Consider the following 11373-nt stretch of genomic DNA (forward strand, 5'->3'; position numbering starts at 1 on the left):
ACTCACACACTCACACACTCACACACACTCACACACTCACACACACTCACACACACATGCCAATTCCTTGTCTGTCCTCGTGGCTGCAGAGTATGTGGTGGACGCGACGCGAAAGGGCAACAAGATCCGGTTTGCCAACCATGCCAACGATCCAAACTGCAACGCCAGAGGTGCACACAACATGGTGTTCTGTCATGTGCAGTTTTGGTGTTGTCGGTTTGTGGGTGGGTGCGTTCGTTGTTGTGTGCGCTATTGCGTTCGGTGTTGTGTGCGATGTTTTGCGCATCGTCGTGCCTCTCACAAACAAACAAACACACACACACACACACACACACACACACACACACACACACACACACACACACACACACACACACACACACCCACACGCGCGCGCGCGCGCACTGGCTGCGGGGCATGGTTGATCAGTGATGCTTGTGAATGGAGAGCATCGCATTGGCATTTACGCGAAGCGAAACATTCCCGCAGGCAAAGAGCTCTTCTTCGACTACAGGTGCGACATGGCTCGTGTGCGCGCGTGTGTTGTTGCATGCTTTGCGTTTGCTGTACAGAAAGGTTGTGACAACTGAACACACACACACACACGGGCGCGCGCGCACACACACACACACACAACAGGTATGGCCCGACGGATGCGCTCAAGTATGTTGGCGTGGAACGCGAGGGAGATGTGTGATGACATGACGCGGCTTTTGTTGTCAAACAATACACAGCGGTTCACAACTGTGACAGCAGAGAGAGAGTGTGTGTGAGAGAGAGTGTGTGTGTGTGAGAGAGAGAGTGAGAGAGAGAGTGTGTGTGTGTGTGTGTGTGTGAGTGAGTGAGAGGGAGAGAGAGAGTGTGTGTGTGTGTGTGAGTGAGAGAGAGAGAGAGTGTGTGTGAGTGAGAGTGGGGACAACAACGACAAACACAAACAAAAGCGCGGCTGTGGTTTTGCTGACTCGGCAAAAAGTTGCATGATCTTGCTGACGTCTGCGAGAGCAAGAAATCAAAACAAACAACAAGCAGCAGCAAGAGAAAAGGATTGGGTTTGTTTGTGTTTTGATGTGGACGATGACATGCAAGTTGGGTGGCACGTTTCGTGCCTTGCTGCTTGCTGCTTCTGATGACCTTTTCCTTCTTTGCTGCTTTTTGAACCTACCAACCAAACACCAACGCAAGCAACAAAAGAACAAGAAGTCGATAAACAAACAGAAGGCCATCAGGGACTTGTTGCCTTGCTTGTGCTTGTTGCTTGTTGCTTCTTGTTGCTTCTCGCTTCTCGCTGCTGCTGCACATACTTGTCTGGGCATCTTTCTTTCACCTTGTTCATTTTCTTCCAATCACCATCACACCAACCAGAGCAACGTCTAGCAACTACAGCGTACAGCGCACACGCCGACACTCGATCAGTGGAACCCACGTTCTCCGCTTTCTCCGCTTCACTCCCGCCGCAAAACCACATCCCCCCCCCCACCCCACCACTCCGGCCTTTGACCAGCTTCGTCGACGCTCGAGCAGCCACTTGTTCAAGATGACGCACACGCACCGCCGGAAGGCCAACAAGCACGACGGCTATGATCACCACAGCGCAGGCAACCACCACACCTCGAAGAAGCACGGCTTTGGGTCGTACAACTGGGGCAAGCCCGGCGCAGAGATGGACGACGTGCCGGTGCTGGACAAGGGCGACCCCATGTACGACGAGGAGCAGGGCCACGTGCCACGCTCCAAGAGCCGCACCTCGTCCACCTCGTCCACAGACTCCAACCCGTCCCCAAAGGTCCGCGTCGTCTCCAAGTGAGCACCGCGACGGTGGCGGTGGCGGCAAATCACAAAGTGATGACATGACTGAATTGAAGCAAGCCCACCACCATCACAACAACCGACAACGACGACCACGTCCCCTGCCTCGCTCGATGCATCAACGCACCCACTTTGTGTTTGTTGACGTCGCCATACGGGTGCCATCACTTTGGCTGCTGCTTCTCTTCTCTTCTCCTCCACTCCTCCTCTTCTTTGCTTATTTCTCAATTCACATAGTTGCCTTTCCTGTTGCGTGCTTCCCTCTCGTGTTTAACCGCCCTCCTGTGCTCTGCTGTCTTTGAACTTGATTTGATGCATCTCGATACACTTGCTTGTGATTTGTGCGCGCGCGTTTGGGATGAACAAGAGGCAGCGTGCACAGCTGTGCTGGCGGTTGGCTGTTTCGTTCTCCGCTCTTCCCATATTCTTGCTTGGTTGTGTTCGTCGTGGTGTCGTGGTCTGACATTGATGTTTTGATTGCGCCACCGTGATGGAATAACAACGAAGTAAACGTGCACCGTGGCATTTGATGGCATACGACAACGCAGGCAGATGGACGCATGTAAAGCCGCCACAACGTGCGTGAACTTAAGGTAAGCAGGCAAAGAAAGCAACAGAGGAACCGAAAGAAACGCACACACACACACACACACACAACGATGAGCGCACCTACACCCAATACACAGTGGAAAGCATGAGTGCAATCACAATAGCAAGGACGGCAACAGTGGCCTGGGCAACGCGCTGCAATGGGGCGAAGAAGAAGACAGGGACACAGTGTGAGATGGCAAAAAAAGCAAAGCAGGCGTGAATGACAAAGGCGCATCGACCGGAGCCAAACACAGCACATGAACACACGATGTACACGAACAAAGAGTACTTGCAGACACACACACACACACACGCAGAGCACGCGTGTCTAACCTTTTCCGAGGAGTAAGCCCGCAGTAGCTGCTGCAGTTGCTGCTTCTCCGCCTCAGTGGTCTGCACGTGCTCGCTGTCGGCAGCCCTGGTGGCCTCCACTTGCTTCCTCAGCGCCGCGCTCTCTTGGTTGGCCGCACGCAGCTGCTCGTCCATGCGCTTCGCTGCCGCTGCCGCCTCCTCTTTGAGTCGCGAGCACTGCTTCTCAAGCGACTCGGCCCGCTTGCTGGCGGCCTGGCGTGCCTTATCCTGCTTTGCATCCTCGCCCTTCCGCTGCTTCGACAGCGCGTCCTTCTCCTTTGTCAGCTTGTCAACCTTCTTCTTCAGTGCCGCCAGCTCTTGTGCAGACTGCTTCGATGCGTCCTCGCTGCCCTTCTTCGCCGCATCGACCGCTTGTTGGAGCTCCTCCTTCTCCTTCTTCAGCGCATCAAGTTGTGCCTGCAGCGCACCCACGGCCTCCTCCTTCTCCTTCTTCAACACATCCACCTGCTGCTGCAGTGCGCTCACAGCCTCCTCCTTCTCCTTCTGCGCTGTTGCCACTCGCTCCTGTGCCTCCTCCTTCTCCTTCTTCAGCGCATCACGTTGTGCCCGCAGTGCACCCACGGCCTCCTCCTCCTCCTTCTTCAGCGCATCAAGTTGTGCCTGCAGTGCACCCACGGCCTCCTCCTTCTCCTTCTTCAGCGCATCAAGTTGTGCCTGCAGTGCACTCTCGCCCTCGCTCTGCGTCTTCTTCAACGCATCCACCTGCTGCTGTAGTGCGCTCACAGCCGCCTCCTTCTCCTTCTGTGCGGTTGCCACTCGCTCCTGTGCCTCCTCCTTCTCCTTCTTCAGCGCATCAAGTTGTGCCTGCAGTGCACTCTCGCCCTCGCTCTGCGTCTTCTTCAACGCATCAAGTTGTTGCTGCAATGCGCTCACAGCCACCTCCTTCTCCTTCTGCGCTGTTGCCACTCGCTCCTGTGCCTCCTCCTTCTCCTTCTTCAGCGCATCACGTTGTGCCCGCAGTGCACCCACGGCCTCCTCCTTCTCCTTCTTCAGCGCATCAAGTTGTGCCTGCAGTGCACTCTCGCCCTCGCTCTGCGTCTTCTTCAACGCATCAAGTTGTTGCTGCAATGCGCTCACAGCCACCTCCTTCTCCTTCTGCGCTGTTGCCACTCGCTCCTGTGCCTCCTCCTTCTCCTTCTTCAGCGCATCAAGTTGTGCCTGCAGTGCACCCACGGCCTCCTCCTTCTCCTTCTTCAGCGCATCAAGTTGTGCCTGCAGTGCACTCTCGCCCTCGCTCTGCGTCTTCTTCAACGCATCCACCTGCTGCTGCAGTGCGCTCACAGCCTCCTCCTTCTCCTTCTGCGTTGTTGCCACTCGCTCCTGTGCCTCCTCCTTCTCCTTCTTCAGCGCATCAAGTTGTGCCTGCAGTGCACCCACGGCCTCCTCCTTCTCCTTCTTCAGCGCGTCAAGTTGTGCCTGCAGTGCACTCTCGCCCTCGCTCTGCGTCTTCTTCAACGCATCCACCTGCTGCTGCAGTGCGCTCACAGCCTCCTCCTTCTCCTTCTGCGCTGTTGCCACTCGCTCCTGTGCCTCCTCCTTCTCCTTCTTCAGCGCATCAAGCTGTTGCTGTAGTGCACTCTCGCCCTCATTCTGCGTCTTCTTCAACGCATCCACCTGCTGCTGCAGTGCGCTCACAGCCTCCTCCTTCTCCTTCTGCGCTGTTGCCACTCGCTCCTGTGCCTGCTTGCGTTCTTGTTCAAACTCGCCTTGAAGCTCCTCCCTCACGGCTGCGTCACGCTTACGTTTCGCATCCTCCTCTCCCTCCTCGTGTGCGCGTACCCGAGCCTGTAGCCCCGCAATCGTCTGCTGCGACGCCGCCAGCTGTGCCGTCAGCGCATCCAGTGTCAATTGCATTTCGCTGACCGCCGCCTTCATCGCCTCCGCCTCTGCTCCCGTCACTCGAGCAGCCGCACCCTCGTCACCGGCTGCACCAGCAACAACACTGCTGCTACTGCTGCTGCTACTGGTGGTGGTGGCGGCGGCGTGTCGCGATGGCGTGTGCATTCCCGCCAACACGCTGTCGCTGCCCTGCTGTCCATCCACATCGGGCGGTGTGCACAGCGCGTCTGTAATCTCCTCCTCGCTCGCGCCCTTCTCGCGCAACAGTGCAACGGCGCCCTGCAGCTGGTGGTGCACGTGCATCTGCTGGGTAACAATCTCCTCCTGTTGCTGCACGGCGCGGCGGCGGAGCTCAAAGCACGCGTCCAGCGAGTGTCGCATTGTCTCAAGCTGCTCCTCAGACAGCGAATCGTCAAGATGCGCCTGCACAGAGAAAATGTTCCCGGAGAGGGGGTGTTATATTGTGTGTGCATGTGTATGTGTGCATGTGTACGTGCATGTGTGCATGTGTATGTGAATACGTGTATGTATGCATGCGTATGTGTGCGTGTGTCTGCACGGTTTTGCTAGCGCTGATAACCACCACCACCACATCGCATCACCATCATGAACAAAGGGTGCATTTGCAAGCCAACTCACGCCTGAGGTGATGTTGCCCCATTCCTTTTCGTTGAGCGGCGAAAAGACATCAAAGCTCGCCATGCGGAGGAGGTCCTGCAGTGCATGCATGCACGCACGTGGTCGTGGAGAGACAAGAGGGCCCAGGAGTGTTGAAGTTGGGTGGTGAGGCTTGACATGAGGGAAAATCGCAGCCAAGCACACGCACACACAGACACACAGACAGAGACACACAGACAGAGACACACACACACACACAGACACACAGACACACACACACAGACACACACACACAGACACACACACACACATGCACACGCACACGCACACACCGAGTCATCGAGGGTTGTTTCTCCGCGATGGGTGATGTGGGAGATGTTGCTGAGCCCACTGCCTGTCGAGCTCCTACCGCCACCGCTGCCGCCACCACGGCGCCGCTGCTGCTGCTTCTTGTTGTGCATTGGAGTGCGATCACGACCATCCTCGCGAGGGGACTTGAACACCTTCACGGGCGACGGTGGGTCCGAGGCCGCGCCCTCTCTTGGTGGCGTTGCTGTTGACGCCCCAGATACGCTCGACACGTTGGATACGGGAAGGCCACGAGGCTGGTGCTGGCGGCGGCGCCCATCGCGCGCGTGGCGCTGGTTGCCATTACGACCTTTGATGGCGGTGGCGGACGTGGTGGTGGGGTGTTTTGGTGCCGCGTTCTCCTGCTGCCTGTCCACGCTGGGCGCATTGCTGATGTCGGCCTTCCCGTTGACGAGCGGGGCAGCAGCAGCAGTAGTAGTAGTAGTAGCGACAATAGCGGGCTTGTCTTGGGTCACGGCGGGAACAGCACTCACGGATGTCAATGCCTCGTCCTTGTCATTGACGCCCCCTTGTGCGTGCTGTGGCGTTGGTGCACTGTCCTTTCTCTGCTGCTGTTTCTTCTGCTGCTGCGTCTGTGGTGCGGGTTTGCTTCCTCCCTTGCGCTGGTTGCCCTTGCCGTCACCCTGCTTCTGTTGCCGTTGGTGCTTCTGTTGCTTGTGTTGCATTGGCGTTGGCGTTGGCGTTGGGACTTGGGGTGTCGTTGAAGATGATGATGACGACGACGACACGGAGGCAGGCGTTGGAATCCCGCTGTTACGATAGCGGTTGCTGGTGCGGCGCGGAATCTGTGTGGCACCTGCAGCCGATACCTTGCCTTCTTGCGGCTGCTGCTTCTTCTTCTGCTGCTGCTGCTTCTTCTTCTGCTGCTGCTGTTGCTGCTGCTTGTACGGCTGCGGCTGCGGCTCGGTGCGGATGTGGGTTTCCTGCGTGGGCGAGTCACGGCGCCCAAAGTCAAGCGCTCGCTTAAACAAGGGGATCGGGGCCGGGGTGCTCTGATCTGATCCTGGTCGACGGGCGTTGGAGGTGCCCTGCGGTGGTGTGCGCGCCTCCCCGTGCCTGCCTGTGTTGCCCGTCGCTGTTGTGGATCGATTGTGGCGACGGCGTGGGCTCTTGCCTGAAGCATGTGCGGCGGGCACCGCCGATGCCTGCTTCTTGGTGTTGCCCCGTGTGGGCGTGGATGGGTTGGATTGCTTGGACGGCTTCCCTTTGGTCTTGGGTCCCTTGTCCTTGCCTGGTCGTGTGGGTGTGGATGGTGCGGACGAGAACGGGCTTGCGGTGGCGGACAGGTCTGCCGCTGGCACGCGCGGAAGCGTGTCCAGGTTGTTCTCTTGTTGTTGCCGTCAGCGACATGCTCGACCACGCCCGCCACTGGCAGGTAGGGTCTGTGTGTGTGTGTGTGAGTGAGTGTGTGAGTGTGTGTGTGTGTGTGTGTGTGTGTGTGTGTGTGTGTGTGTGTGTGTGTGTGTGTGTGTGTGTGTGTGTGTGTGTGTGTGTGTGTGTGTACCTGCGTGTGGACAGATGCGCGGACAAGGTGTGTGTCCGAGGGTGTGTCCGAGGGTGTGTGTGTGTCTTTGTCAGTGTGACGGCCAGGCAATAAGGTCGTGCGTGTGAATGAGTCAACGGCAAAACAAGCAAGCAAGAAGGAAGAAGGAGGAAAAAAAAAAAAGGCAGCAGTGTGCGGACAGCAGCAACCACGACAACAGGTGCGCACAGCCGTGCACGCCGAGCTGAGTCAGGTCACACGCGAGCTGCAGCAAGCAAAGGAGCAGGGCAACGCAGGCCATGTGGATGGCGATGGTGATGGCGATGGTGATGGTGATGGTGGTGGTCGGCAGCAGACATCGGCAGCATCACCAGCAACAACCGCTTCAGCGGGCGCTGATGCTGTGACTGCTTGCGCGAAGCCCGAACAGCAAGAGCAAGAGCAGAAGCAAGAGCAAGAGCAAGAGCAAGAGCAGGAGCAACAACAAAGAGAGGCCGATGCAGAGCGGGTGGATGTGATGGAGGAGGGCGAGGGCGACTTGCGTGTGATTGCATTGGAGCACGACGGAGACCGCGTATCCATCAACAAGTTTCACCACGAGAAGCTTCGCCGCCTTTATGCAATCCACTCCAAACAACACGTGGACGGCTGCCGGTATCACCAGCAGCAGGCGGCCGGCTCCTATGACACCCAGGAGGCGGCAGCGTCGCCGTGTGAATGCCCCGTTGACGAACAGCACTTTGCGCGGTGCTTGTATGTGCTGGCTCGCCGCTACAAAACGTTTATTGGCGATGAGGCAGAGGGTGGCGCCTTCCACGCCGCTGCCCCTGAAACCACGTTTGATACGCTCAGGGAGGACTTTGAAGTGTCGCAAGAGCAATTTGCTTCTCCCTTTAACTGCCACTTCCGCAAGGTTTGTGTCTGTCTGTCTGTCTGTGTGTCTGTGTGTGTGTGTGTGTGTTGTGTGTGTGTCTGTGTGTATGTGTGTGTGTTTGTGCATGTGTGTTTGTGCATGTGTGTTTGTGTATGTGTGTTTGTGTTTGTGTGTCTGTCTGTGAGTGTGTATATGTGTGTGTGTGCTTTGTTTCTTCTTCTTCGTCTTCTTCTGTTGCTGCTGCACCTCAATCGCACTCTCCGTATCTCTTGGAACCTGTGCGCATATTCACGTGCCTCACCTCGGTGCGACTCACATTTCTCCCTCCGTCCTGCTTCAAACCCAAACCCCCACCTCCCCTCCTGCCATCCCTGCCCCCCCCCTCCCACCCATCCACGTGCCCAGTTCTGCTCTGCGTTCCCTGACATTGACGTGTGGTTTGGCTCTGTCGGCTCTTTCTTCGACTTCTCTCCCGTCGAGGGCTCCTTTGAGACGGGCCCGCCGTACACGGAAGAGGTGATGGATATGATGGCTGATCGCCTTGAGCACCTGCTTGACAACAGCACCGGCCCGCTCTCCTTCATCGTCTTTGTCCCACAGTGGCGCTCTCCGGCATGCCACGCCCTCGTCTCCATGGTGTGTGTGTGTGTGTGTGTGTGTGTGTGTGTGTGTGTGTGTGTGTGTGTGTGGATTTGTGTGTGGATTTGTCAGGATGTACTTTGATGTGCGTGTGTGTGTTGTTTGTGTTTGTGTTTGATGATGTCTTGCTTGCAGTGTGTATTGCACTGGTTTGTGGTGGCATGACACTGATTGCACCCTCACGCATCATGAATGTGCGTGTTTGTGACAGGACAATTCCCGGTATCTCCGTGCACATTTCGTTGCTCCAGGGCATCAACACACCTACATCACAGGCGTGCAGGTCAGCATTGTGCACTCCACAACATGCACGCACGCACACGCACACACACACACACACTCACACACACACTCACACACACACACACTCTCTCCCTCTCTCACACAACAACAACAAAGCAAACCAAACCACAACATACTCCTGTCAACCTCACCCTTTCGTGCCCCGCCACCCACCCATTCACAACAGCATACGGAAGGCGGCCAGGGCGGGCACCGCTACTACGTTGTTCCACATGGCACGGAGCTGTTTTTCCTGCAGAACGATGCGGCATATGCCAAGTGGCCGCCGACGCAGCACAAGATCAACCGCTTCAAGGCGTCTCTCGGCATCAAGGTGGACGCAGGGCCCTTCAAGTGCGAGCCCGACCTCGTGCCGCAGCGGCCAAAGACGAAGACAGCTGCCACTGTCAGCACTGGCCGTGCTGTTGTGGATAAGGGGCGGCATGACGATCGTGACGATGGTGACGGCGATGGTGATGATGATGATGATGATGATGATGATCACGGCGATCAGCCCTCGAAGCGGGCCAAGCGCTCCACACAATGACATGTGTGTGTGTGTGTGTCTGTGTGTCTGTGTCTGTGTGTGTGTGTGTGTGTGTGTGTGTCTGTGTGTGTGTGTCTGTGTGTCTGTGTGTCTGTGTGTCTGTGTGTCTGTGTGTCGGTGTGTGTGTGTGTCTGTGTGTGTGTGTGTGTCTGTGTCTGTGTGTGTTTTGCTGCCAAAGTTGTTTCCGTTGTTGAACAATCATGAAAGATTTTCTACAATTATCTGCAATCCACTGCCACCTCAACAACAACAGAAACGGCTGACGACAAAAGGACGTGAGAGAGGGAGGAGCGATCAGAGCATCCACTGCATGCATTACATTAACAACCCACCAGCTACATACCAGACACACACATACACACACACACACACACGTTCATCTCCGTAAGTACAGGTTTGAGGAAACGACAAGCATGGCTGGGGTGACGATGAACGCCCTTCTTGTGTTACTACTGGGCGTGGTGCTGCTGTGTTGTGGCCTTGGCACGGACGCCAAGACCCTCGCAGACTCCGCAACGTGCGACGAGAAGTCTTGGTTTGGCGCTGTTCGCAGCGCAGACCTGTTCACGGTGGAGGCGTGCTTGAAGGAGCACCCGGAACTGGGCAACAAGGAAGATGCGGTCGGGTGCACGGCAATTGTGAACGCCGCGGCCAACAAGCACCTGGACGTGGTGCAGGCGCTTCTCAAGGCCGCGCCGGAGCACGTGAATGTCAACCACCAGTGCAGGTCTGGCAAGGCGGCCCTGCATCACGCCGCGCAGCAAGACAACGTGCCCATGGTCCGCGCGCTGCACAAGAAGGCTGGCAGCCTCGATTTGCAGGACAAGGACGGCAACAGCCCGCTCTCCATCGCCGCGCAATACGGCAACATCCGTACCCTCGCCTACATGAACTCCCTCACCGAGGAAATCTTCGGTGCGTGCGTGCTTGCGGGTTGCGTGTGTGTGTGTGTGTATGCGTGTGCATGTGTGTTGATACTGGGTGGATATGTGCAGATACGCATTTGTGTATGTCGCAAGCGTCTCTCGCTCTCTCGCTCTCTCGCGTGCGCGCTCTCTCTGTGTTGTACGTGTGGGCGTCTCTGGCTGCAGCTGCACTCACCTGTGAATGGATGAATGGGTTGCAGACACGTGGAGCGGAAGCGAGCTCCTGTGGGCTGCAGCACACCACAACACGGAGCACGTCAAGGTACATTGCCGCGCTTTAGGTCGAGGCAGTTTCGCCAGCACATCCCACTCTCACTATCACACTGACGCTGGCACGCATGCATGTGTGGGAGCACACACTCCAAACACATTCGCGCACACAATCTCTCTCACTCACACACGCACACACACACACACACACACGCACGCACGCACGCACACACACGCACCATGCCTGGTGTGCAGGTTGCGCTGTCGCGGGAGGGAGCGCATGTGGAAGAACGGGACGGACACGGCAACACGGCGCTGCTGTGGGCTGCACGCACAGGCAGCGTCGCCATGTTCAACGAGGTCATCAAGCACGGCGCGGACATCACGGTACCGTGCACCTGGCTGTGCGTTGTGTCTGTGTGTCTGTGTGTTTTGGGTGTGTGTGTGCGTGTGTGTGGGTTGGGTGGGTTGACTCTTGCATGTCTGTGATTGTTCTGCTGCATGATCAGTGCATTTCCAACGCCCCAATTGCGTGCGTGTACCGCGCCTCCATCGTTGCACCACAACCACACAACCGCGTCACCACTACCCCCCTCCCCTCCCCCTCTCCCCTCTCCCCTTCCCTCTCTCTTCCTTTGCTCGCTGGCTCAGGCGGAATCCGAGTCCGGCTGGACGGCGCCGTTCTACGCTGGCTATTTCAGGAACAAGCGTCTCATGCAGGTGTGCTCCATTGCGTAGTGTGCGTGCGTGTGCGTGCGTGTGTGTGTGTGTGTGTGTGTGTGTGTGTGTGTGTGTGTGTGTGTGTGTGTGTGTGTGT

The 11373-nt window shown here is 57.1% G+C and overlaps 5 protein-coding genes across 5 annotated transcripts in view; 4 read left to right on the forward strand and 1 right to left on the reverse strand.

Moving 5' to 3' along the window:
- PTSG_12482 (set-domain-containing protein) overlaps window positions 1-745 on the forward strand; it is a gene marked incomplete at its 5' end in the record, with an annotated part of 4804 nt that extends 4059 nt beyond the window's left edge. Inside the window, 3 exons of the mRNA XM_004992100.1 lie at window positions 90-170; window positions 430-514; window positions 640-745. Coding sequence (XP_004992157.1) covers window positions 90-170; window positions 430-514; window positions 640-697 — 224 coding nt within the window. The 3' untranslated portion in view covers window positions 698-745. The remainder of the gene's footprint in view (window positions 1-89; window positions 171-429; window positions 515-639) is intronic.
- Window positions 746-991: 246 nt separating this feature from the next.
- Window positions 992-2331, forward strand: PTSG_06760 (uncharacterized protein). Its single transcript, XM_004992101.1, has one exon. The coding sequence runs from the start codon at window positions 1578-1580 to the stop codon at window positions 2106-2108; it is 531 nt and encodes a 176-aa protein (XP_004992158.1). The 5' UTR covers window positions 992-1577; the 3' UTR covers window positions 2109-2331.
- On the reverse strand, window positions 2259-6945 carry PTSG_06761 (lipoprotein; the record flags this gene model as incomplete). The annotated part of the gene is made up of 5 exons (XM_004992102.1): window positions 2259-2550; window positions 2731-5031; window positions 5248-5322; window positions 5559-6821; window positions 6856-6945. 5 exons carry the CDS (start codon window positions 6943-6945, stop codon window positions 2476-2478), a joined length of 3804 nt encoding a protein of 1267 aa, XP_004992159.1. The 3' UTR covers window positions 2259-2475.
- A 357-nt stretch (window positions 6946-7302) lies between these two features.
- On the forward strand, window positions 7303-9504 carry PTSG_06762 (uncharacterized protein). Its single transcript, XM_004992103.1, has 4 exons — window positions 7303-7991; window positions 8358-8588; window positions 8803-8874; window positions 9061-9504. Exons 1-4 carry the CDS (start codon window positions 7596-7598, stop codon window positions 9418-9420), a joined length of 1059 nt encoding a protein of 352 aa, XP_004992160.1. The 5' UTR covers window positions 7303-7595; the 3' UTR covers window positions 9421-9504.
- Window positions 9505-9644: 140 nt separating this feature from the next.
- PTSG_06763 (uncharacterized protein) overlaps window positions 9645-11373 on the forward strand; it is a 3366-nt gene continuing 1637 nt past the window's right edge. Inside the window, exons 1-4 of the mRNA XM_004992104.1 lie at window positions 9645-10335; window positions 10547-10608; window positions 10812-10943; window positions 11208-11276. Of these exons, the coding sequence (XP_004992161.1) occupies window positions 9834-10335; window positions 10547-10608; window positions 10812-10943; window positions 11208-11276 (765 nt within the window). The 5' untranslated portion in view covers window positions 9645-9833. The remainder of the gene's footprint in view (window positions 10336-10546; window positions 10609-10811; window positions 10944-11207; window positions 11277-11373) is intronic.

This window comes from Salpingoeca rosetta (assembly GCF_000188695.1).
Source record: "Salpingoeca rosetta unplaced genomic scaffold supercont1.17, whole genome shotgun sequence".
In the NCBI taxonomy this organism is placed as follows: domain Eukaryota; class Choanoflagellata; order Craspedida; family Salpingoecidae; genus Salpingoeca; species Salpingoeca rosetta.